At 51.8% G+C, this 24,639-nt stretch overlaps 3 protein-coding genes across 4 annotated transcripts; 2 read left to right on the forward strand and 1 right to left on the reverse strand.

The window, feature by feature from the left end:
• Positions 1-1,385: 1,385 nt before the first annotated feature.
• LOC116865273 (short transient receptor potential channel 2-like) lies at positions 1,386-5,662 on the forward strand. The gene is made up of 3 exons (XM_032853557.1): positions 1,386-2,153; positions 3,931-4,143; positions 5,315-5,662. Exons 1-3 carry the CDS (start codon positions 1,386-1,388, stop codon positions 5,495-5,497), a joined length of 1,164 nt encoding a protein of 387 aa, XP_032709448.1. The 3' UTR covers positions 5,498-5,662.
• Positions 5,663-6,539: 877 nt separating this feature from the next.
• On the forward strand, positions 6,540-19,261 carry LOC116865274 (short transient receptor potential channel 2 homolog). Its single transcript, XM_032853558.1, has 9 exons — positions 6,540-6,738; positions 9,935-10,135; positions 10,227-10,389; positions 11,063-11,155; positions 14,875-15,067; positions 15,609-15,736; positions 15,850-16,030; positions 17,845-17,974; positions 18,834-19,261. The coding sequence occupies exons 1-9, from the start codon at positions 6,540-6,542 to the stop codon at positions 19,259-19,261; spliced, it is 1,716 nt and encodes a 571-aa protein (XP_032709449.1).
• A 562-nt stretch (positions 19,262-19,823) lies between these two features.
• ART5 (ADP-ribosyltransferase 5) lies at positions 19,824-23,115 on the reverse strand. 2 transcript variants are annotated; one of them, XM_032853233.1, is made up of 5 exons: positions 23,022-23,115; positions 22,624-22,836; positions 20,971-21,700; positions 20,308-20,340; positions 19,824-20,210 (listed from the first exon to the last, which is right to left on the reverse strand). In XM_032853233.1, the coding sequence occupies exons 2-5, from the start codon at positions 22,681-22,683 to the stop codon at positions 20,104-20,106; spliced, it is 930 nt and encodes a 309-aa protein (XP_032709124.1). In that variant the 5' UTR covers positions 22,684-22,836; positions 23,022-23,115; the 3' UTR covers positions 19,824-20,103. The 2 variants fall into 2 exon arrangements, with proteins under 2 accessions (XP_032709124.1, XP_032709123.1); XM_032853232.1 differs by having other exon boundaries at positions 19,824-20,207; positions 23,022-23,103.
• Between the last annotated feature and the right edge of the window lie 1,524 nt (positions 23,116-24,639).

The following is a 24,639-nucleotide window of genomic DNA, read 5'->3' on the forward strand; positions in this document are numbered from 1 at the left end:
AGTAGGAGAGGACAAAGCAAGGGAAGGTTGGTGGGGGAGGAGCATTAGGATCTGCTAGGAGGCCTGGATAGAGCTGAGGGGAGGGGAAAGCCCAGGTCAAAGACCCTCCTGCATGGACATGTCTGGACCTGTCTTTCAGAGGCTCTGGGACTCTCAGAGGGATGAGCAGCTGGGAGATGAAGTCAACAAAATGGGAGCTGGGTCCTGGGCAGATCTGGCATTAGACTCCCTATGCAGCCCTGTCCACCGCTTTAACCTACCCTTTCTCAGGGTACCCACATGGGCCCACTGTGTTGGGTTCCTGGGAGGGTGGCAGCTGTAGGGAGGAAGGGGGCCCCTGGCCAGACCCAGACCTGGACCTTCCTCACCTAAGAATCTACACAATAAAATGGTGACTAAGGAAACGTTTGTAATCTTCAGTGCTGCTGGTGTTGAAGATGGAGAAGGTGGCCATAAATGAAGGAATGTGTGGAACATAGCTCTAGAAGCTGGAATCGGATTCTCCCTTAGAGCTACCCTGTCCTGCCGACACCTTGACTCTCTAGCCCAATGATACTGATTTCCGAGTTCTAACCTCTAGAACAGTAAGAATAAATTTGTATAGTTTTGAGCCAATTTTTTTTAAAGAAAATGATGCTTTTTTCAACTAAGACTCATTTTCTAAATACTAGTATTTCAGTAAAAGGGTTATTTATTAACAACTTAACAAATCTATACAAGAAGCTATTATTATGGTATGAAAGGGTGTTTCCAAAGTGACTGATTCCTAGAAAATATGGAAATGAAATTTATCCCCTACACAGACGTAATCTTTTGGGGAATATTCATATTGTCGTTATGTAAGGTGATTACATTGGATAAACCATATATACCAGAGTATAGGATGTATATTTGATGTAGAAATTAATTTCAGAGTAATACATAGCTAAAGGTGGTAGCATTGTTGTTTTTCCTTCTTAAAAGAAAAAAATGGATTTTTTTTTTACATTATTATATTCCACATTTTGGGTGTTTTGAATTAGTAAAGATTCCAGAAATCCAAAACTAGTAATAATTCCTATTTGAGTTACAAAGTAGCATCAAGGGGAGTTAAGAACACCAGCTCCTCAGCCAGACTGCCTGGGTCCCCATCTCATGTAAGTGGCTTAGCATATCTGTACCTCAGTTTCCTCTCCTGTTGAAGGGGGCATGATCACTCCTACCTCACAGGGTTAATGTAATGAGTGAGTTGCTGTACTTGGGAAGTGCTCAGAAATGTAGCATATCTACTACATTAAGTGTACTTCAACATGTTCGTATGTGTTTGGGCAAAAGCAAAATAGTATGGTGTCTAGGCTGAGGGCTGAAAGGTGGAAGGACAAGGGAGGCCCCAAAGCAAAGTGGAGATGGGTGGGTCCCACACAGGGGTCCCACCCTCTCCGTCCTTCATCCAGCCACAGCCCACCTGGACGGAGATTGTGAACAAGAAGCTGAGGTTCCCACCTCCACTCCTGGCGGCCATCCAGGAGGGGCGCCTGGGCCTAGTGCAGCAGTTGCTGGAGTCGGGAGTCGAAGCATCAGGCAGTGGGCAAGGTGGGCCCCTGAGGAACGTGGAGGAGGCTGAGGACCGCTCCTGGAGGGAAGCTCTCAATCTGGCCATCCAGCTGGGCGACGAGGCCATCACTGATGTGCTGTTGACCAATGTCAAGTTTGACTTCCGGCAGATCCACGAAGCCCTGCTGGTGGCAGTGGACACAAACCAGCCGGCCGCGGTGCGGCGCCTGCTGGCCCGGCTGGAACGGGAGAAGGGCCCCAAAGTGGATACTAGGTCCTTCTCACTGGCCTTCTTTGACTCATCAATCGATGGCTCGCGCTTTGCTCCTGGTGTCACTCCCCTCACCCTGGCCTGCCAGAAGGACTTGTATGAGATCGCCCAGCTGCTCATGGAGCAGGGCCACACCATTGCCCGGCCCCACCCGGTCTCCTGCGCCTGCCTTGAGTGCAGCAATGCCCGCCGCTATGACTTGCTGAAGTTCTCCCTGTCCCGCATCAACACCTACCGCGGCATGGCTAGCAGGGCCCACCTCTCGCTGGCCAGTGAGGATGCCATGCTGGCTGCCTTCCAGCTCAGCCGGGAGCTCAGACGTCTTGCACGCAAGGAACCCGAGTTTAAGGTCGGCTTCTCATACTCCTTCCTGCCCTTGGTCCCTCATATCTGTCCTTTCACACGGGCAGGGTGTGGTGGGGGTTCTGGGGAATGGAAAACAACAAAGATGATGAGGCCTTGTTCTGTTCTCAGTAACCCTCCATTTTGTTATTGTTGTTGTTTTAAAAAAGATTTTATTTATTTGAGACAGAGCACAAGCGGGGAGGAGGATCAAGAGAGAGGGAGAAGCAGAATTCCCCACTGAGCAGGGGGCCCATGTGGGGCTCAATACCAAGACCCTGAGATCAGGACCTGCATAACCCTCCACTTTGATGGGGAGTTACAGAATCCCACCCTGAAGGGGGGTCTCATTCTAATGGCAGAGAGCCATCACTCTAGGGGCACTTAGTTTTATGCGGCACTTAGTACAAACCCCAGCCAAGGGATGCCCTGGGTCTAAGGGAGGAGGGAGAACACAGAAAAGCAGTGAGACAGAGATGACCTTCAGTGGAACCCATCCTTTCTGAAAACCTGTGACGTCCCACAGGAGGTTTGAGTACTGTGTGCTGAGCCCCCAGGCTTGCAATCCCAAGCAGGGAAGGTCACTCCTAGGATGCCCAGCTTCACTTTATGCCTCAGTGCAGAATGCTATTAGGCTTGCAAGATCCAGAAAAGAGAGGTCAGGAGGCTACAGCTGTTGTGCTCAGGGCAGACTCCTTGCAAGAAGCAGAATTAATCTGGCTGCACAGCCAGGCGGTTTAAATACAAGTGAAGAGGGGTCAGGAGGATATTTGCAGTAGGGGTGCAGTGTAAGCAAAGGCTGTTGGGTAGAAAAAGTAGACATGGCCATGAGTGCAGAGGCCTGCGCAGGACGGAGAACATGAAGGGGAAACAGGGAGGCCCAGTGGCAGGAACTCGTCAGGAGCCTGAATACCACTAGCCATTCCGTCCCTCACCCACCCACTGACATCCCCTATGTGCCAGGCAGACGTGGTCCCCATTCTCAAGATCACCATTCATTAGGTGGGGAAACAGACAGTGCTATTGGAAGAGAGGCCAAAGGCAGGACGGGGGTTCATGCCAGCGGAGCCAAGGAGAGAGCACGTGGCTTCATCAGAGCTGTGGAGGACTCAGAGCCCCCAATTCACAAGTAGAAAAGAGGGGTCCTTCTGAAGGACTTGCCCTCTATGCTCACAGCAGCCCCACGGAAGGAGGCAGCAGAGACTGTCATCCCCACTCTCCAGCCCCTTACCCCATGTGACACCACCTGGGGGACAGTGCTGGGCTCGGGCCTTGCCTCCTGCAATTCTGTCCTGGATTCACCCTGGGATTGTGACCCTGAGTCAAACCAAGGCTAGGATGAGTAAAGTGGAGGCAAAAACCACCCTACCTGGGTCTGCTGCTAAAATGGTCAGCTTCTCATGTAAGGTGGGTGCTCAGAAAAATGAACAAAATGAACACAAGGGAGGCCTGCAGAACAGGACGGGAAGTAGGACAGGAAACAGGGACTAGAAGGGGGAGGTACAAGGGACAGGCAAAGGCGGCAGAGGGTTTGGGCCGTAATGACTCAGTGATGAGGCAGCGGGAGCACCAGAGAAGCAAAGCTGACACAAGAGGCACCTCATAGCAAGGATGAGGGCTGTAGTGGCAGAGAAGAAAGGAACAAATGACTCAGGGGAACACCAGATGTGGGGAAGTGCCAGCCCACAGCAAGACAGAGCAGGCCCAGGCCCACTGTCGGGAGGGTGGGGCTGGCTTACTGGGGCTGGGTCCGCCAGGGTCCACGTGTACTTGCTCCTCTGCAGCCGGAGTACATTGCCCTGGAGTCACTGAGCCAGGACTACGGCTTTGAACTGCTGGGTATGTGCCGGAACCAGAGCGAGGTGACTGCGGTGCTCAATGACCAGGACGAGGACAACGAGACTGAACCCGAGGCTGAGGGCCTGGGCCAGGCCTTTGAGGAAGGCATCCCCAACCTGGCGAGGCTGCGACTGGCCGTCAACTACAACCAGAAGCGGGTCAGCTGGGCCCTACCCACCTCCCCCATCCTACCCCCATCCCTGCCTGGCCACTGCTAGGTGTCTCCCTGGGCAGCGCAAGTAAGTCCTCTCCCTGACTTCCTAGACTCTGATCCCAAGCACCCTTCTGTCTAGGCCCTTGGCCCTGTGGGTCTCCTCACCTCCCTCCCTTCTTACCTTTAGTCTAAACCCCCTAACCTCTACCCAGCCCTTGGAAGTCACACGACCCACCAGGACCCTACCTTCAGCCCAGACATCTGAGTTTTACTCAGCTCTGCCTCTGACCTGTGGAGTAAGTTTTGTCTAGTCATCTTCTGTTGTTAGACTTCATTATCTCTCTGTTCAGCAAGATTAGATTAGATTAGATCTCCGAGGGCTTAGATACCAAGTGATTCCATTATTCCCCACCTCCTTAGTTGCCTGTCCCCATGAGCTAAAGACATGCTCCTTTCTAGCCTCCCCTCCCTCAGGTATCCAATCCCACCAGGAGCTTACCCAAAAACCTTCCTTCATAATGGCTTCCCTGGCCCTGCCCTCCAGGACACCAAACCCTACTTTCCCTGCACCTCCCCTCCTCAAGACTTGTGCCCCACATCTCTAACAGGACAGGAACCCCTGAGGGTTCTGGGACTTGAGAACCTAGTTCTACCCATTGCTGCCTTAAATTCAAGAACGTGGGATCTGGGGGTGCCTGGCTGGCTCAGCCAGTAGAGCATTGGACTCTTGATCTCTGGGTTGTGAATTTGAGCCCCAATATTAGGTACCGAGATTATAAGAAAGAAAGAAAGAAAGAAAGAAAGAGAGAAAGAAAGAAAGAAAGAAAGAAAGAAAGAAAGAAAGAAAGAAAGAAAGAAAGAAAGAAAGGAAGGAAGGAAGGGAAAGAGAGAGAGAGAGAGAGAATGTGGGATCCGGAGAGTCCAGAAAAATCTTTTGAGTTCAGCTTCTCCTTCATAGACTAAGAACCAAGGCCCAAAGAGGGGTGGGGTCTGGGGTCTGCCCAAGGTCACACAGCAAAGGAGATGCCTCTCTTCTCAGCTGGCTGGCCTGAGAAGAAAACAAATAGGGCTCAATCTTTGTGGCAGGGAAAGAAGGACTACAGCCCCAGTTGGCTCCCCCTCCTTTCCTTCCTGGTAAACACCCACTCTGCTCACGCGCCGCCTTCTCTGCTTAGTTTGTAGCACACCCCATCTGCCAGCAAGTCCTGTCCTCCATCTGGTGTGGGAACCTGGCTGGCTGGTGTGGAAGCACCACCATCTGGAAGCTCTTTGTCTCCTTCCTCATCTTCCTCACCATGCCCTTCCTCTGCCTTGGCTACTGGCTGGCGCCCAAGTCCCGGGTACCAAGAATAAATTAATGATAACTGCCACTTTTTGAGCCTTTTGCTAATGTCCCCATTGAGTCCCCTGAAGGGGTGCTGGGAAGTCGGTCTGACGCTGATTTATAGAGGAGGCATGGAGAACAGAAGTGCTCTTTTTGTCCAGGGGACATACAAAACAGCACAGTCAGGATTTAAACTGAGGTCTCTGCCTCCAAAGCCTGATCTTTCTTTATATACAACCCTGTGCTCTCCTAAAGAGACCCCCGCCCCAGCCTACAAATTATTTGAGAGCCTTTATGGACCTAGACGTTTTTATTCCTTCATCTCAACAAGTATCTCCTTGAAACCCTGCTGTGAGCCGGGTGTCAGACCCGGCCCTGGGGGTTTAACGAAGAGTGAGCAAGGTTAGCTGGGTGAGGAACAGGAAGAGTGGTTCTCCAGAGGAGCGGGAGCAGCATTTTGGAAGGGCCGGGGTGGGGGTGGGGGCGGTTAGGGGAGAACATCAAGGATGAGTGAAACTGAAAGAATGCTTGCGTTGCTAAAGCATAAGTAGAAATAGCAAGTGGTGGGAAGCAGGCAGGGGCCAGATCTAGCAGAGCCTTATGAGCAGTGATGGAAGCCATTGTAGGGTTTTAAGGAAGGGAGCAATCCCATTAGCTGTGTGTTTGAGAAAGCTTGCTCTACTAGAAGCATGAGGATGGGGTGGGGCAGGGGGCAGGGCAGGAATTGGGGATGTGGCCCTTGTCTAAAATGGGGACACAGGAGGAGGAAAATGACCAAGTTTGGGATAGAAGTTGATGAATTTATTTTTTAACTCGGCTGAGCCTGAGCTCAAGGAGCTTGTGGGACCTCCAAGGGGAAGTTCCTTCAACTCTATGATCTTCAGTTTCTTAGTTGAAAAAAATGGAGACTAGTACTCATGGAGTACTGATGGAGACTAATACTCATACAGTTGTGAAGGAAATAGATATGAAATGTAATACCTGCTCAGTAAATACCTGAATATGTGCATGAGTGAAAGGAGGAGTCTGGAAGCTCCCAGGAAACAGGGAGATGGGACAGACCTCCGAGACGAGCCATGCTTTCCCTCCTTGCCCCCAAGCTGGGCTGCCTACTGAAGATCCCAGTGCTGAAGTTCCTGCTGCACTCCGCCTCCTACCTGTGGTTCCTCCTCTTCCTGTTAGGCGAGTCCCTGGCCATGGAGACACAGCTGAGTACCTTCCGTGGCCGCAGCCAGAGCGTCTGGGAGACCTCCCTACACATGGTTTGGGTCACAGGTACATGGGTGAGGCCTTTCATTTGTAGCAGTCCCCCGATGGGCTTCCTCTCTGTTCTTCAAAATAAGTACTCCACTGGGCGGGTGGGGGGGGGCTCTCCTTGTAGATGAACATATAATCAAACTCCTCTGGGCTCTCCTACACCAAGGGACCTTTTCTAGTTAGGGAATCTAGCCCTGTGATAAAACTCCCTGAGCAAGGGTGCCATACTTGCCCCACTCTGGACGTTCCTGTCCTCTTACAAATAAGACATGAGTCCATAGTGTCAGGTGGGAGGGTACCCTGGTGTCACAGTAGCCTGCCAGTACACCAGCAGGTGACCTAGTCCTAAAAGTCATGGAACAGAAGGGCTCCCACACTAAACTGAGATGCCTACATCATACAGCTTATTAAATCCCTGAATGGTATCCTTGGGACAGTGTAGTTAGGGGGAGCCTAGTAGAGATCAGAGCAGGGGCTCTGACAGCTGGAACTTGGCTGGCCCCAACGCTTCATCTATGGGAGAGACGTGGGGACGAGTGTGTCTGGCCACAGGGTACGCTTGCTAACCATCCCGATGGGCGGTTATGAGTTGCCTCGCAATCCTTGTGCGAAGGACACTGAGGACCAGAATGGGTATTACTAGGGGGTAGCTGACTTCAATGCCAACGACTCCTGAGGGCTTCCTCTGCCGTGTGTACATTCAGCACATCACAAATATTCAGATTCCCCCCATTCCTTTCTCACCCACATATGCTCTACCCATTTTATTTGTTCAACACGTCACCCAAATAACTTATCTACGCTCAGTGTTTGAGTTTCATCCGTTCCATCTGTTTTCTTCTAGAGCAGAATCAAGTATTCTTAAACAATTCAGCAAAGGCAATTATGAGAATCCCCAGAGCCCTACTTAGCCTCTGGCTGGTCAGCTCAGTGGGCTGGGCTGTTGGCCATTTCCTCAGCCTCATTCAGCTCTAGCTTAGTTAGCAAACCCCCGAGGCTTCCAGTAGACCGAATCCACTACTCCACCCAGTACCAAGCCAGTCAATGATGCCCGAAAGGAAATCTGGCCAAGAAACTCTGGGGAAGAAAACAATAGCAGTCCAAGAGGAGAAGTCTCTCATCCAGCGATTCACTAAACATGACGGACCTATGCTAAGTGGAGATAAAACCAATTCTGTTCCTGCCCACGGAGGAAGAAATGTCTTAGGAAACAAAACTCTGCATTTCTTCATGCACTAAGGGCTTGCTGCTACCCTACTCTGAGTGAAGCCCCAATCAATTAAATATGGTTCCATCTACCCATGCAACACCTACCCCAGGCTCACAAGAGGGTCTCCCAGCCCTGGCCCCTGCCCCCGCTGCCCTGGCACCTGGCTCACTCCCCCTGCCCCTCCTTCCAATCTCAGCTTAAAGGTCACTTCCTTTGGGAAGCTTTCCCTGGCCCCCAAATCAGGGTAAGTGTCGCGGCCGGCGCAACAACGCGACCAGGGTTGAGAGGGTAAGAGGATGGTGAGACAAAGAGGAGACGTAAAGAGATGGGGACAGGAGGGACACAGTGGATGATGTCCAAGCAGTGCCAATTTTATTCAAGGCTGTGAGGCATTATATAGCCAACAGAAACAATCATAAGAAGGTATCTATTTTTAGCTGATTACTAAAGAGTTTGCAACATGCACAGAAAACCCTTCAAGCTTTCCCATTATCTATTTCCCAAGCACCAATAGCAGACCCTCTGGCGCCAGATGTACTAACTTCAAGGCTACTCAAGACATAGTTTATGTAAGCACAGCACAATCTTACAATGGTGTAGTTTATAGCCCGTGCAAGGACAGCACAATCCCACGATGGTTTAATGAGCAGGCCTCTTTTGCCCATTCCAGATAAGCACATGCAGGCAACCACGTTGGCGAGTCTTAGGATCCATAGCTCAGGCCCTTTCTCAAGCGCTGCTCAACTTTCCACTCACGGGGTTATTAACCCTTGGGCTTCCAGGAGGCGTGAGTCGGGGCCTGGTTTGGTCTCTGGACTCTAGCCCAGTCCGAGGCTGCCTACAGGTAAGGATCCGTTCCTAACCACTCCCAAAACAGCCTCTCTATTCCCCTGCTCCTCGATCTGAGCACTTACCACACTGGACTGTGACCACTGGGCTACTTGCCCGTCTCCCTCGCTAGCATCCTGGGAGGCCAAGGACTGTATTTGTCTTATTCACCTCCGGACCCCACTGGCGCATGATAGGAGCTTAATGAACGTTGGCTTAAGAGTGACTCCTAGGCCTTGCGCTGGGCTCTGTGGACAAGCAGATGAATCATACACGGTCCCTGATGTTAAGCAGTTCAAAGTTCAGAGGAGGTGAGGGGAGACAGACCCAGAAAGAGATATCCCACAGCGCCCGTGGTTGATGGCACCACAGAGATCTGAAGGACGCTGTGAGAGAAGAGCGCAGGGGGAACTCACCCCACCTGCTTTGGGAAAGCTTCAAAGAGGAGGTAGTATTCGACCTGGGCCATATCAAACAGTCCCTTCTAGGCAGACGGAAACAGCACACGCTTGTATCTCGAAACAGAGAAGGGTACAAAGCAGCAGGATTACTTGGCTAATGGGGTCCAGCTCCTGTGACACCCCATCCCCAGATCTGGCACTCAGAGCAGGCAGATAATTTGGAGCCCCTTCAAATCAATACTCTCAAAATATTTGTCCAGTATTTATTTGGTGGAAGGCAGGGAGAAACAGATTTAAGTCATTCCCTCCCAGTATCAGCCTCTCCCAGGGGTTAGTTTTTTATGCCTATCAGCTGTCTGGAATCATCAGTGCAGGCCGCACCCCAGGGGAGTCTGCCTCAGTGAGAAGGCTTTGATTTATTTGTTTGTTTCCGTTTTTGAGAGAGAGCACACGAGTGAGGTGGGGAGGGGCAGAGGGAGAGGGAGAGAGAGAATTTTAAGCAGTCTCTATGCCCAGCGCAGAGCCTGTCGTGGGGCTCAATCTCACGACCCTGAGATTATGACCTGAGCCCAAATCAGAAGTCTGAGGCTCAGCCCACTGAGCCACCCAGGCGCCTCAGAAGCCTTTTTTTTTTCACAGAGGAGCACTCTGTCCTTCCATAGATTGCATGTTTATATGTTTTATCAACTCTGTCTCTGTGGTATTTTAGATCTCTGCCCCCCATGGTAGGTGTCCCCACACCATAACCTAGCTCTCCCCCTACCGCCTCCTTCAGGTTTCCTGTGGTTTGAGTGCAAGGAGGTGTGGATTGAGGGCCTGCGCAGTTACCTCCTTGACTGGTGGAACTTCCTGGACATGGTCATCCTGTCTCTGTACCTAGCGGCCTTCGCACTGCGCCTCCTCCTGGCCGGGCTTGCCCACATGCACTGCCGGGATGCCCCCAGTGGGGCTGCCTGCCACTATTTCACCACAGCTGGTGAGTGCCTCACCCGCCCGGTTCTGCCCGAATCCCCCAGCCCCTTCGCTCCCCTGGCTCTCAGCCTCAGCCTGCACTCCACCCTGCACAGAGAGAAGTGAGTGGCACACAGAGGACCCCCAGTTCTTGGCGGAGGTGCTGTTTGCTGTCACCAGCATGCTCAGCTTCACCCGCCTGGCCTACATTCTGCCGGCTCACGAGTCCCTGGGCACTCTGCAGATTTCCATTGGCAAGATGATTGACGACATGATCCGGTGTGTACTGTCCCTGCTCAGAGCAACCTCCCCTGTCATAGACTCCATGGCCTCTCCCTGTGGAATTCCCCAGCCCTCTGCTACCCACACTGTGTGCCTCTGACTGTGCTGATGGTAAATCCTGTCCAGTAGGACTCTGACTCACTCATCCTCGATCCACATCTCAGCATCTCAGCCCCTGCCTGGGAGACTGGCCCATCCCCTGATCTCATTGCTTCAACTCAGTACCCTTCATTCTAAAGGAAGAGCTCCTGCTTCGGCACCATTTTATTTTATTTATTTATTTTAAAGATTTATTCACTTATTTTAGAGAGAGTGTGGGTGCGGGGAGGCAGGCAGAGGGAGAGGAAGACAGGGACAGTCTCCTTAAGCATACTCCCCACTGAGTGCAGAGCCTAATGAGGGGCTTGATCCCAGGACCCTGAGATCATGACCTGAGCCAAAATCAAGAGCCAGATCCTCAACCAACTGAGCCACCCAGGTGCCCCCGGCACCATTTTAAATGACTTCTCCTTTCCCATCCCTACTTTCTCTATTCTTAGTAGTCACCAAATTGAATACTTGTCAAGAGATACTGAGTCTGAGAGGATATTGCCCAATCCCTCTTCCCAGAACCTGACTTCTCCCAAGGTGGAGACTTTCTCTGACCTGTCCCTATCCCATCCCCTGTCAGGTTCATGTTCATCCTCATGATCATCCTGACCGCCTTTCTCTGTGGTCTCAACAACATCTATGTGCCCTACCAGGAGACAGAACGGCTGGGCAAGTACGCTGGGACAGAGACAGGATGGGCAGGGGGGGTTGGGACACAACCACCTGGGGCTTAGTGATCACCTCTGCCTTCCTCTCCTTCCTCTTCTATTCTCTTATAATTAATCTCTTGTTTGGGCAATAATTAATTCTCTGTCTCACTAATTCACACTCATTCATTCGTTTGCTAACTCATTCATTTACTCACTCACTTTCTTCCCAAACTTATCATTTTGAAAAATGTCAATCCTGCGGAATCAGTAAAAGCACAGTGGACACCCATATGCCCTGCACCCAGCTCCAGCAACAGATGTTTTGCCACATTTTGCTCCAACAATTGCTCTCTTTATTCTTTTTTTTTCCCTTGAAACGTTAAAAAGTTGCAAACATTCCCCAAATATTTCAGATATCCTAAGACACAATCATAAGACCATGATCACACTCAAAACATTTATTTATATTTATTTTGGGGCACCTGGGTGGTTTTAGTCGGCTCAGCATCTGCCTTTGGCTCAGGTCATGATCTAAGGGTCATGGGATAGAGCCCTGAGTGTGTGTGTGTGGTGGGGGGTCCCTGCTCAGTGGGGAGTCCACTTCTCCATCTCCCTCTGCCCCTCCCCTGCTATTGCTCTCTCTCTCTCAAATAAATAAAATCTTAAATCTTTTAATCTATTTTTTCTTTTCTTTCTTCTTTTTTTTTTTTTAAGTAGGTCCTAGACCCCACATGGGGCTTGAGCCTGAGATCAGGAATCCCTTGCTTTACTGACTGAGCCAACCCTATGTCCCCACACTTAAAAAATTTAATACCAAGGGGTACCTGGCTGGCTCATTCAATAGAGCATGGGACTCTTGCTCCCAGCTTCATGAGTTCAAACCCCACACTGGGTGTAGAATTTACTTAAGAAAAAAAAAGAAAAAGAAAGAAACAAATAATTTGATACTGATCCTAAATTATTATTTACTGTATAGTTCTTATTCCAATTTCCCCAGGTGCCCCACTCCCCCCCAAAAAAAATCTTTCTAGCTTTTTAAAAATCTGAGATCCAATCTGGGGTCATGTGTTACATTTTGTTGTCCTATCTCTTTAGTCTCCTTTAATCTGCAACACGCCCTCTACCTTTTCTTTGTCTTTCATAACAAATGAACCTTTTTGAAGAGTATGGATCAAGGTATATCGCAGAGAGTGGCCCATAGTCGGAATTTATCAGACTAGTTCCTCATGGGAAGATTCAAGTTAAGCAATTTTGGCAAGAACACACCTAGGCACTGATGTGGGTTTTCCATTGCATCCCATCAGGAGACAGAAGATGCCAGTGTAGCCCACTGTCGGGTCTACTGGTCTAGCAAATCTCTTCACTGTGAAGTTGCTAAGGATGCTCATTTAACAATGAAAAGATATGTGGAAACCGTGTGACCAACCTGTTCCTTTGGATCTCTGACTCTGTAGCTTTAGCATCCATACATGAATCCCGGTGATCTTCTACTGCCGTTCTATCTGTGGCATCCTTCTATAAAGAAGTGCTCTCTTCTTTTCTGAAAATCACTAAAGATGCAAAGACTTTTTTTAAATATAAGAATCCATTACAGTTCATTATTCTTCTTGATACTTAGTTCTTGCCAAATATGGCCAATAATTCTTGTATTTGTTTATTCACTCATTCTTTTTTTTTAAAAGATTTTATTTATTTATTTGACAGACAGAGATCACAAGTAGGCAGAGAGGCAGGCAGAGAGAGAAAGGAGGAAGCAGGTTCTCTGCGGAGCAGACAGCCCGATGTGGGGCTTGATCCCAGGACACTGGGATCATGACCTGAGCCGAAGGCAGAGGTTTTAACCCACTGAGCCACCCAGGCGCCCCTATTCACTCATTCAATGTCTATTCATTCATTTACCCACATTTTGTTTCCATTCACCTTGTCATTCAATTGTGGTGGGCTTTTCATTATTGTTGTTGAGTTCACACCCATTTACGGACACCTTCTTTGTAGGAAGTCCTGTCCCTGGCACTGGAAGCTGAGACAGAGGAAGTGAACCAGTCTCAGTCTCATAAAGAAGATCACCAGTGTCCATAAATAAGCTTGATCCAGGGCACTAAGTGCTGTGAGGAAGGAAGGCTTGTGTTGAGGATACCCAGAGGGGAAAGCTCCTTCTTCTGCCTTAGGTAATCAGGAAGGATTTCATAGAGAGGGGAGTATCTGGACTCCATCTCTTAGGATTATGGGGTTCAGAGAAGGTGCAGGGTATCCTGGGCAGAAAGGGAACAGCACCAAAGCAGGGACATATGGTTGGAGAATCAAGATGTCTTCCACGGTTGGCATGTGGAGGGAATTCTGAGAGAGGAAGCTGGAGAGGGTAGAGGGGCCAGGTCACCAAGCTCATGAACGTCCTCCTGAGAAGCGTGGGTTTTCTCAGGCTGGCCAGTTTGCTCCCAGTGGCCTTTCAAGCAATGATGCTATTATAAATTCTTCCTGAGTGCAACTATGGGATGGTTTTATTGACGATGCTGAAGGAGCCACTCTGGGGCCTGTGGATATTGGTCAAGACTTTGTCATTGGTTCCAGCGTAAATGGAGGCTTTGTTCAGATCAATCCTTTTACTAAGAACCATTGTTCACATCCCACCTTTGGGATGCTAGCTTAAAGGAACTGAGCTTACACAGTTTAAACCATGAATATCACCACCAGGGGCAGCAACAAACCATCCCAGCCTGCTTCGTGGGTCCTGGTGATACCACTCACGCCACAGTGTCACAGGCCACCTCTCCTGGGCTGTTCACTCATGGATGACACCTAATTAAGCCAAAGATATTTCTGCTAACCATCTCAGAGAGGTTGTATGGGAGGCATCTAACCTGAGAGCAATTAGGAGCGTTTAAGGCTTGACGAGCAGAAGTACAATACATCTGATCAGCAGTTGGAAAGAACACCTTGGATGCCATGTGGGGGCTGGAATAACAAGAGACTGAAGCCAGAGACCAGCCGCAGAGGCAGCAGCAGTAATCGAGGCCTGAACTGGGGCTGAGGTAGAGGGAGTAAGACAGATTCACAAATAAATTTGAGAAGAGGGAGAATGTCGTAGGGTCTGAATGACTAGCAGACATGCACATTTGACTGGGGATAGAGAAGGGAGTTCAGAAGGGCTTCCTGGAAGAGGTGGCACTGGAGTTGCTACTGCTGTGGTCCAAATACCATCACCTCTCACCCAGACCATGACAAGTTTCTTTCCTTCCTTTCCCTTTCTTTCCTTCCTTCCTGCCTGCCTTCCTTCCTGCCTTCCTTCTTTTTTTCTGAGAAAGAAACAGCATGCACAAGCCTGAGGGGGTGGTGCAGAGAGAGTGGGAGAGAGAGAATCCCAAGGAAGCTCCATGCTCAGCACAGAGCCCTACACGAAGCTCGATCCTACGATTCTGATATCATGACCTAAACTGAAATCAATAGTCAGACGCCCAGCCAACTGAGCCACCCAGGCACCCTAACCACAAGCTTCTTAACTGGTCTTTATGCCCCCACTCTCTCATGGCTGCATCCTTAGCACTTTTGGCACTACTATATGCTCAATAAATATTGGTTTACTGAAAGAATGAGTGTAAACTCAGAAATGACAAGAGTCAGTATGGGCCAGGGTGGCAGAACACCCTTGGCTGGGTACTGGAGGGTGAGGAGGAGTGTTTCTCGCTGGCACTCAGGCTCTCCTCCTGGCCTCACATCCTATCCTTTGCTCGGCCCCATGTGCCAGTTTCAACGAGACATTCCAGTTTCTGTTCTGGACCATGTTCGGCATGGAGGAGCACAGCGTCGTCGACATGCCTCAGTTTCTGGTGCCTGAATTCATGGGCCGGGCCCTCTATGGCATCTTTACCATCGTCATGGTCATTGTGCTGCTCAACATGCTCATTGCCATGATTACCAACTCCTTCCAGAAGATTGAGGTGAGCAGAGGCTAGCTGAGGCCAGGGAGAAGGGACCCAGGGACAGAGAGGAAAAGAAGGCAAGAAGTCCCGACACTTGGGTTCCTGCTTGGGCTCTACTCTCGTGTTTTGTGGTTTGGGACAGGAGTTCCTTTCTAGGCCTAATTTTCTTCATCTCTAAAATGAAGGTCTTAGGGATGCTATTCGTTTCTCCAGACCCAAGTCCGGTGCTCTTTCCCCTTCATGGTTTGGAGGAAGGGTGCATTGTGGAAAGAAAAGTAGGTGGGAACATGAGAAGGGAGAGAGAAGATGGATGGGCTAGGGTTTGTGGCTGGAGAGCACAGGCAGGAATTGGATGTCAGAGGATGAAAGACAGTGGGGAGGAAGAGAGGGAAGGGGGAGCCAGGCAGGGGAATGTGGGTGATAGATGGGAATGGGGAGAAGACAACAGTGGGCACACTGCCGAAGAGGCATGGAAACCAGGGGAGCTTGAGACAGACGGGGTGAGCAGGAGGGCTGGGTACCAAAGTGGCCTTGCAGAGCCCCTGCCTCCTGGCACCAGGATGATGCGGATGTGGAGTGGAAGTTCGCTCGCTCCAAGCTCTACCTGTCCTACTTCCGAGAAGGCCTGACGCTACCTGTGCCCTTCAACATCCTGCCCTCCCCCAAGGCCCTCTTCTACCTTCTCAGGTGATGCCCGCAGCACTCTCACTCCCCACCTCCCAAGCATCCAGCAGCACCCACCTAGCTGCCTTGACCCCGTCCCTTGACTGACTGCTTGCTGGCCCCTCTGAATGTCTCAGGAGAATTTTCCACTTCATCTGCTGTTGCTGCTCCTGCCACCAAACCAAGAAGCCAGACTATCCGCCAATCCCCACCTTTGTGAGTACCTCCTCTGCTTGTCATTGGTCTTCTTCAGGCTGGGCCTTCACCTGTATTGTCTACACTGCCTGGTTATCTGCACACTCCTTGTCTGTCTTTCTGGTTTGTTCCCCACAAAGCCATTTCCCATGTCCTCCTCTCATACCTGGCTGCCTTTCCCTGTTCCTGGCTCTGACCGTTTCCTAGATTTCCAACTACAGGTTACGCAGCTTCAACAGAAGTCCATACCGCCCTGCTCCCAAGCCATGGGCACCCTATTTGTCTCAGACCTGTCCTGCAGCCTTAAGAAGCCACTGGAGTCCCCGCTGAGCCACAGGAGGATCAGGAAAACCCTACTCCCCCAAGCAATCCTTTTCAGTATTATATTTTTATCACTATTATCACACAATCTTTTTGCCATCAAAAAAAAAAAAAAAGGTCCAAACTTCAGACAAACCTCTTTGCCCTAAACTGAGCCAAGACGTAGTTGAACATTTTAAAAAAAAGTTAAGAAACCAAGGCAAAGTACCCCACAAACTGGGAAATTAAATGGATGATAGAGGCCTGAGAGAGGAGGCCAAGCCTCCAAGGGGCTCCCTTACCTCTTGTTACGTGTTCCCTGACCCAGGCTTGGCCTGGGAGCCCCATCCTGTTTCAGACCAGCATTAAGGCCGGGTCTGTAGGGGTTCCTGTTTCCTTTAAAATGTGTTACCCGAGGATGTCTCTAAGCCAGGGACTCCAGGCCAGCTCTGTGGGGGCCACAGGCCAACTCTGGAGCTCTGAAGTCCCTTGATCCCCAGATTGGTCCACAGTTTGTTGAACAAACACCAACACCTCTACTGGAAATAAAGATCTGTGTGACGGTCGTCCCTCCAGGAGCTACCAGTCTAGCGTAGCAGAAGGAAACTGGTGGTGAATGCACGTGACAGCAAGCACGTGACAGAGAGCAGCACAGGGCACATCTGGAGCCCAGAGGACAGGCCCCAGATCCAGACTCAGGAGCCAGGGAGCTTCCCAAAGCCCTTTAGAGCAGAACGGAACCCTGAAGTGCAAACAGGAGGTTGGTGGGCAGACACAGTGGAGAAACCGCATGTGCTCAGCATGGGAAAACAGGACGCTTACAAGAAAGTAAACGGCCTGGGTTCCCAGTTCCCAACACTCCCCGGCTCTGGGCCATCCCGTGTGGACACTTCCTTCACCCTAAAGAACCTCTGACTCCAAATTCTGGAATTATCACTCTTTTCCCTACTCTCTGCCAGGGAAGTACTGACAGAGGAAGTAGGCATTACTACCATTTCTGTTTTAAATTTGGAGGCCCTCAGGCCTAAACAAATTGAGTAACTTGCCTGGGGCGCCAAGCTGCTAAGTGACTGAGCTGGGATTTGGGCCTGTATCTTCCCAGTCTAGCACTTTTCTTGCTATACCTCTGTTCCCTCTCCACTGTCTGCCCCATCCACATGTCCTGCTTGCCCTCTTAGTACTGTTGTGGGGCATATACCTGAACCGCAAACCAATCATTCCAACTTGCATGATAATTTCCATGCAGACGCCTCCCCACATTCCCTAGTTTCCCCCTCCCCAGCATTTGAAGGGCAGGGTTAACCTGGACTAACTCAAGAAAACCAAGGTAGGGTTGGTGGTAGGAGAGAGAACTCACCCATGCCTGACTCAACATTTTTGTCTCTGCCCTCAACCTGCTTCTGCACCTCCCCCACCCCCACCGCCCTATACCAGCTCTCTTATACTCAGCCTTTGCTCAGCTTCTGCTTCCTTCTGCCTTCCAGGACTGCACCAGTGTCTAGCTATGTGGCCTCAAGGGACAGAAAGGTCTGCAGACTTGGCCTCCAACCTTTATCATCTGGGGGAGGGCACAGTGATTATAGAGTGGCTGGGAGCAGGGGTAGAGTCTCTCTCACCCTCTGGTCTTCCCATCCCAGGCCAATCCGCAGGCAGGGGCAGGGCCTGGGGAAGGAGAGCAAGGATCCTATCACCTCCAAGTCATCAAGGCCCTGGTACAACGCTACATAGAGAGAGCCCAGCGGGAGTTTGAAGAGACCCGGCGGAAAGGTTAGTGGCTCACCCCTAAGCCTTCCCCATTGCATTATGGGAATAAATACCACACACCCAGGCTCACACCCTGTAGTGTGGCCCTCCTACTCAATGACTCTGAGCCATTCAGATATTTATTCCACTCATTTCCTTCAATCCTTCATTCCTGTGTTTTTGTTGACTCATTGACTCTCTTACCCACAGGCTCACTCACTCCACTCTTTCGTTCATTCACTCAGTCACTACTAATTCACTTATTCAATCAACATTCATCACCGCATCCCCTTTGTTTCAGCCTCGTCTTGGAGGGATGGGGGGACTGTGTAGAGCAGAGACACGGGGGAAGTTTTCAGGTTGGTGAGACAGAGAAACCATCTTTGCAGGCAGATCATGCTTAGTTAGGAGAGACCCAAACTGCAATGGGAGCCCAAGGGAGATAAAGAACCTATTGCTTTGAGAGGTTCACGGGAAGGCAGAAGGATAGAGGACCAGAAATTGGAGAAAGCAGAGGTGTTACTCAAACTGGGCCCTGAGGACGGATAGATGGGAATAGGGCTGACAAGGGCAGAAACACAAATCTCTCCCCATTAAAAACTTTCTCATTCCTGTGACTCCTAATCTCTTCTCTGGCCCGCAAGTCTTTCCTTCACATTGCCTAAACTCATGACCACCTCAGTCCCTCTCAGATTCATCTGACCCAGACTCTGCCTGCTCCTGACCCCCCACCCAAGAGCCAGTCTCTCACTTTTTCCAGTTCTACTCCCTCAGGCCCCGTAGGCATGATGTCCCCTGGGGTTCTGTTGTGAGGGGAGAAGTGGTTCAGGACAGGCTCATCTTCCGAGAGACCTCCCCGTCAACACCTTCCCCCGCACCCCAGACCTGGGCAACAGACTGACGGAGCTGACCAAGACTGTGTCTTGCCTGCAAAGCGAGGTGGCTGGTGTGCAGCGGACCCTGGCAGAGGGAGGGACACGCCGGCCACCTGGAGGTGCCAGCATCCTCAGTCGCTACATCACCCAAGTGCGTAACAGCTTCCAGAATCTGGGCCCTCCCATCCCTGAAACTCCAGAGCTCACAGTGCCAGGGATTGAGGGGACCCAGGTACCTTCAGAACCTGGGCTTCAGGATGTTGGAGGGGCTAGGATGCCAGCTTCTGGAGAGTCTGACCCTTCCTCCCCAGCTCGTGTGTTAGTGCACAGGGAGCAGGAATCAGAGGCGGAGGGGGACCTGCTCTGGGAGGAAGATTTGGGGGTCAAGGGGGGGGCCCGGGGGCGGGGGAGAGTCCTTTCTTCCGTTGCTAGGTAGAGCCGCCTGGATGGATAAGGGCAGGTGTCATTTAGCAGAAGACTCTGCTGCTTTACTTGTCTCAATAAAATTTCTGTTCTGGATATCAGATGCCTCCAGAGTGTGTAATCTCTGTCTCTTCAGGTTTTGAGATTCCCCTCTCCTCGCCCCTAAAAGAGACTCCTGTGGGAGCAGGACAGAGAGAAATGTCTTGCTCTGGGGTCCCAGGTGTCCTGGGCTCAGGCTCCTACTTTGAGTTCCTTCAGATCTTTTGTGGAAAGAATTCTGGACTGGGAGGCAGGGAGCTTGGTTTCAATACTAACTCTCTGACCTTGAGCAAGTTGCTTCCTTCCTTGGCTTTCTATTCTTCATCTGACAAATGGGCCATTGAATCCATCTGTCCACCTTCCTTCCTTCCTTCAGGGAGGTTGTGAGGAGTCTCTGGCTGTTAAAGCTTCTGAGTTTGCAAGTTGTGGTATGTGCGGGAGTCTGCACAGGGGACCATGTCTAGGAGTGCCAAGGCCAGAGCAGGGTAGATGATCTAGTCTCATGGAATAAACCAGTCAGGAAATTTGATGTCACCACACTGCAGTACTGTTTAATTGAGTGGCCATCATGGTACCACCCTTGCTTGTCCCTGGGAATCCCTACCACACAGCAGGGCTCCCTCCACCCTACCAGGGTCTCAGATCCCCCCACATCCTGTTTGGGAGGGGAGATGGCTGGGTCAGTCCCCTTCCCTGGGGAAATGGTGGCTAAGGCTGGGTCTGAAACCACATTCCCACTTCGAGGCCATTCGAAGCCCCCTTCTTTGTCAGAAGGTCACAAGTTCCTAGGACTCCTAAGTTGCAGACACTGGGCTCTCAGGGCCCAGCCCCCGAGAGCTGGAAGCCCCCAGGGGCCAAGAGCAGAGTCTTCCAGGAAAGCAGAGAGAAGTCCCCCTTGGAGGTGGAATGTGGCTGCCCTCCTGCTGGAGAGAGAAGAAAGGTGAGGGGTCAGTAGGGCTGGGGTGGGTGTTGGTGGGGGGTTATTGAAGCAGCTGAGGGAGAGGGCAGAAGGGTACTCACTTTGTGCAGACACACAGCCGCGCCTCTTCTCCCCTGCAACAGAGCACAGTGAGGCCACCATGTGGCTAGACCCTCACTCCCCAAGCTTCCCTTCCCACCAGGCCCTGGCGTGGGCCATTCCCCTTCCCAGTCCAGCTTTCCCTTCTCCTAAACACTGACTTCTGAGTTTCTTTCCTCTTCCGAACCCTGGAAAATCTCCTCCGATTGCTGACCCATCGTGGCTCCTGGCCTGGCCCCTATCACTCCTCCATCTGTCCAGGCCTCAGCACTGAGGGACAGCATGGATGTGTCCTGTCAACTGCATTAAGCCCAGGGAACTCCTGAGATCTGAAGCAGGCTGTCATTTTCTTCTGTCATTTTCTTCTGCTTATCAACCTGTCATTTTCTTCTGCTTATCAACCTCCTTAACCAGGTTCTTGTGGTCAGTTAGACTGTGCAGCAGATAGAACCTTTTGAGAACATTAGAGAACCACTCGAGAATTTCATAGACCCAGAAAACACTTCTAAGACCTTCTAAGAACTGGCTGAACCTGTCACAGAGAACAGTAATTCCGGCTGACTACCAGCCCTCAACTCCCCCATTAACCAAGCAGGTGTCCAGAAGGGGCGTCCCAGCTTACTCCCCCCACCCCCACTGTCCTGCCTCCCTCATGCACAGCTCACCACCCAGGTAGGCGCAGTTAAAGTGGCTGCAGGTCTGATTATAGCTCCAGAGAGTCACCAGGCTCTGGGCTCCATCTTGCAAGAACCTGGTGACCAAGAAGACTTCATGTGGGGGGATCAGCACCTCGCGCTCCTCAGGAAAGACAGACAAGGACTGGATCGGGGCCCCAAAGCAAGTCCTTAGTGAGAAGAAGGTGGCATTACCAAATCTGCGGGCCACTGCCTCATCCAGGGAGCTGGAAGCAAACTGGCCCAAGCGGACAGAGTCCCCCAGTCTCCTGGGTTCAAAGTGGAGGGTGCCCACACCTCGGAACACCACCTCCCCATGTCCCTTGCTGCAGCCCCCACTGCCCCGCAGCAGCTGCAGGGCCCGGGTGAGGTAGAAATGCAGGGCCTTGAAGGGAAAGTGCCTCATGTAGAACTCCCGGGAGCTGCCGCCGGTCCGCACCGCCTGGTTCAGCTCCCAGTACAAGGTGTTAGATGAGTTGGTGTAGACCATGATGGCGATTCCGTGCTGGGCTCTGAAGCCAGGGGGCAGGGTGAGCCGATGGCGCTTGTGCTCCCAGGCCTCCCGGGCTGCTTCCCAGGATTCCCGCAGCAGGGAGTGGCGGGCCATCTCCTCCTTCAGCAGGGGGCCTGCTTTCTCTTCCATCTCCTCTGCGCAGCCCACATACGCATCGTCGAAGGTGTCTGGAGCCAGGCCCAGGGGCAGGATGGGAACAGCCTGGGCCTGTGGATGTAGGAAAGAGAGGGGCCACATAGGAAAGGGGAGACGTTCAGAGCACTGGACAGGGGCCTTGGTGGCAGATCAGTCCAGAAACAGTATCTCATTTCTAGGACCAAATATCTAGTGTATGCAATTTGGCAAGAGCTCAAGGGCTTAAATAGCACAGCCACTGGAGGGAGACAGATGTGGGTTCAAATCATGACTTCCCCATCCCAGCTGTGGGATCTTGGGCCAGTTTCTTAACTTTTCTGAGTTTCAGGTTCTCCACGTATAAACTGAGGATACTTCCAAACTCACAGGGATATTGTGAGGACGGCATATAGATCTTCACTTCTGTACACCGTGAAGGGGTCATTTTGTCATTAGCAAAGTTCTGCACCTGGTAGGAAGTGGGGCTAGATGACTTCCAAGCACTGTTCTGGCTCTAACAATCAGGATGCAGGTGATAGACAAATATACAGCCAATGTCCAATGACCTGACCTGGTCCCCATCCTTAGGTTCTCTTCCTCCTTCATGCCACCACATGAGGACACGGTCAGCTCTGAGACTCCTGAGTCCTCTCCTGCTTTAGAAGCCCATATTCCAAAACATGCTTTGGGGTGTTGGGGTGGAGGAGGCCAAGCCCTGGTCTGGGAAGGGCTGTGGGAGGGCAGCACACAGGGAGCCGGAGAGGCTTTGCCTGGGCTGAGCCTGTGGTGGCAGACAGTATATGAAGGAAGGAAGATCCTAATAGGACCAGTGGGAGGAGGTGGAGGCTCTGGGAGAATGAGAATGGAGGTTCCTGAGAAGAAGAGGATTAAGAGCACTAGGATCCTAGAGAAGAGTATCTGGGAGAGCTTTTTGAGGCGTCAGCCCCCCAGTCCACCTCTTTTGGGTCTGCCCCTGACCTGTTCCCTTTGTGGCAGGAGTAGGTTCTCCCAGTTACCTGCCGGAGGGAATGGAGGCCGAGGTAGCTGAGAGCCAGCAGCAGAGCCGCCAGCATCATTCCTGGGGGCGACTCAGGAGGGCGAGGTCCAGATGAAGAGGGCACCACTGGCGATGGGCTGGGAGACAGAGATCGGGGTCCCTTCCTCTGGGGTGTGAAGGGTCTCCGTCCGGGATCCGGCCCAAGACGCTGTGGGCGGGGCCGAGGGCGGGCCTAAGTGAGTGGGCGTGGTCTTAGATTTCACTGTGTACCCCGCACAACCCCAGGGCTCTGCTCCCCAGATTCCCACTAGCCCCCACGCTCAGCGTCTTCTGCCCGGGGACCCTTGCGATAGTAAACGCGGAGCCATAATTTGGCTCCGCCTGCAGAAAGGAGGGGAAGGAGAGCCAGGGACCCACCTGGAAGTTGCAGGGGCGACAGCGGGAAGGAACACTGACCGCTCGGGCCGGCGGGGGGCTTAAGTCCCGGCGGGTGCTGCGCTGTCCCGGGAGTCTAGCCGATCAACAAAGTCCCGCGGCTAACTATAGCCCCCGAGGCGGTAACCCGACACCTCTCTTCTGCAACAACGGACACCGGGTGGGGAAGCGGGAGTGGCGCGGGAAGGGGCCGAGGGGCGTACCTCCCCTTCCCTAGGACTGCGAGTTCTTTCTCCAGAATCAGCTTTGGCTCCAAGCGAACGAGACCGTGTTTGGGGGAGGGACCTGCGAGACTTGACCTCTCAGGTGGGCCCCGACCTGGTGGAGCCCCAGCTCTCAGCCCACTAGACCCGGGAGGCCCACGAGGGTCCCGCCCACCAAGAACTGTCTGCTGGTGCACTCGCTGATTTGCATGCAATTTGCATATGGCCCACTCATGGGGGGCACGCGTGATCCAGCATCTGAGCGGCACCCGCCCACCCCCTTCCATTCAGTAGGGTTGGACCAGCTCTCTGTCTCACACCCTGAGGGGCCAGCCCCTCTCCCTCCACAGACCCTCTCTCTGGACCTCTTAGACCCAGGTGACCCCATGTTTATAAACACTAGCTTTTCCCCTCCCCTGCTGTGGGTCTGTCTATAAATAACCTGGCTCTGAGTTTTGGATGCCCAATCAGAGGTAACGGGAGAAGGGACCAGCTGAGAAATCAGTAAGCAGCTCTGGGGACAGACAGCTTTCTGGCAGCTTGAGCCCTGGGGGTGGGAGGGTTACTCCCTCAGGGGAGTTGGGGTCCCAAATGTCAGGATTTAAGAGATGTTTCCTGCTGCTTGCTGGGGCTGAGGTGAGCACAGAAAGTTAGACTGACTTCAGGGCCTCCATCCTGGTTTGGCTCATTCATTTAGCCCCATTCCCACTGCCCTGTTCCCTCAGGCTGCCAGCCAAATAAAAAATTTCCTTCCTCTAGAATCCTGCTTTCTCCAAAAATCCTTCCTACATACCAAAAAAGACACACTGTGTGCCTGGGCTTGGAGAAGTGTGGGGAGGGAGATGGGAAAAATATCATTCCCCCCCCAAACCAGAGAACTTGTCAGGCAAACACAGCCTCTAGACAAGTACTCTTGTCCTCTTCCAATGAGATGGGCCGTCCCAAAGATCACCTAGATCAGAATATCCATTCCTCTATTGTTCACCATTACTGTGAAAAACCACATATTGACTGTTTATCCTGACTGCCTCTCATCCTGGAGGGCCCAGAGCACCTGCAGCTGTTGGAACAGAAGATACCGCCTGGGACAGCCAGGCCTGCTGAGACATGGCCCTGGTACCAGCTCCACTGGGATGAGGGTTTTGTCCTCTCCCCACATGGAGGTGCTTCTCCCATCCCCAAATGTGGAACTCCAAGGGAGGCCCCAAAGGATGCAGTCAAATTTCGTTACAGAGACAGGGTACTGAGTGAGGCAGAAATCCTCCAAGATCACAGAGCAAATCAGTACTGGCCAGACTCAGCCTCCTGAATCTGGGAATTCCTTCTTGCACATTAGAGAGTCTCCATGCTCACATAATAGGAACACAAAGTAAGGAGATAATGAGGACAGGCTAAAC

Source organism: Lontra canadensis, unplaced genomic scaffold, assembly GCF_010015895.1.
Source record: "Lontra canadensis isolate GAN:19392208 unplaced genomic scaffold, GSC_riverotter_1.0 scaffold7, whole genome shotgun sequence".
Classification (NCBI taxonomy): domain Eukaryota; kingdom Metazoa; phylum Chordata; class Mammalia; order Carnivora; family Mustelidae; genus Lontra; species Lontra canadensis.

Coding starts and splice junctions, on each gene's coding strand:
- LOC116865273 (XM_032853557.1), top strand. CDS start 1,386: ATGGGTGGGTCCCACACAGGGGTCCCACCCTCTCCGTCCTTCATCCAG. Junction 2,154..3,930: donor GCAAGGAACCCGAGTTTAAG/GTCGGCTTCTCA, acceptor GCTCCTCTGCAG/CCGGAGTACATTGCCCTGGA. Junction 4,144..5,314: donor TCAACTACAACCAGAAGCGG/GTCAGCTGGGCC, acceptor TTCTCTGCTTAG/TTTGTAGCACACCCCATCTG.
- LOC116865274 (XM_032853558.1), top strand. CDS start 6,540: ATGCTTTCCCTCCTTGCCCCCAAGCTGGGCTGCCTACTGAAGATCCCA. Junction 10,390..11,062: donor ATGATTGACGACATGATCCG/GTGTGTACTGTC, acceptor ATCCCCTGTCAG/GTTCATGTTCATCCTCATGA. Junction 16,031..17,844: donor ACTCCTTGTCTGTCTTTCTG/GTTTGTTCCCCA, acceptor TTCCCATCCCAG/GCCAATCCGCAGGCAGGGGC.
- ART5 (XM_032853233.1), bottom strand. CDS start 22,683: ATGATGCTGGCGGCTCTGCTGCTGGCTCTCAGCTACCTCGGCCTCCAT. Junction 21,701..22,623: donor GCCTCCATTCCCTCCGGCAG/GTAACTGGGAGA, acceptor CTACATCCACAG/GCCCAGGCTGTTCCCATCCT. Junction 20,211..20,307: donor CGGCTGTGTGTCTGCACAAA/GTGAGTACCCTT, acceptor TTCTCTCTCCAG/CAGGAGGGCAGCCACATTCC.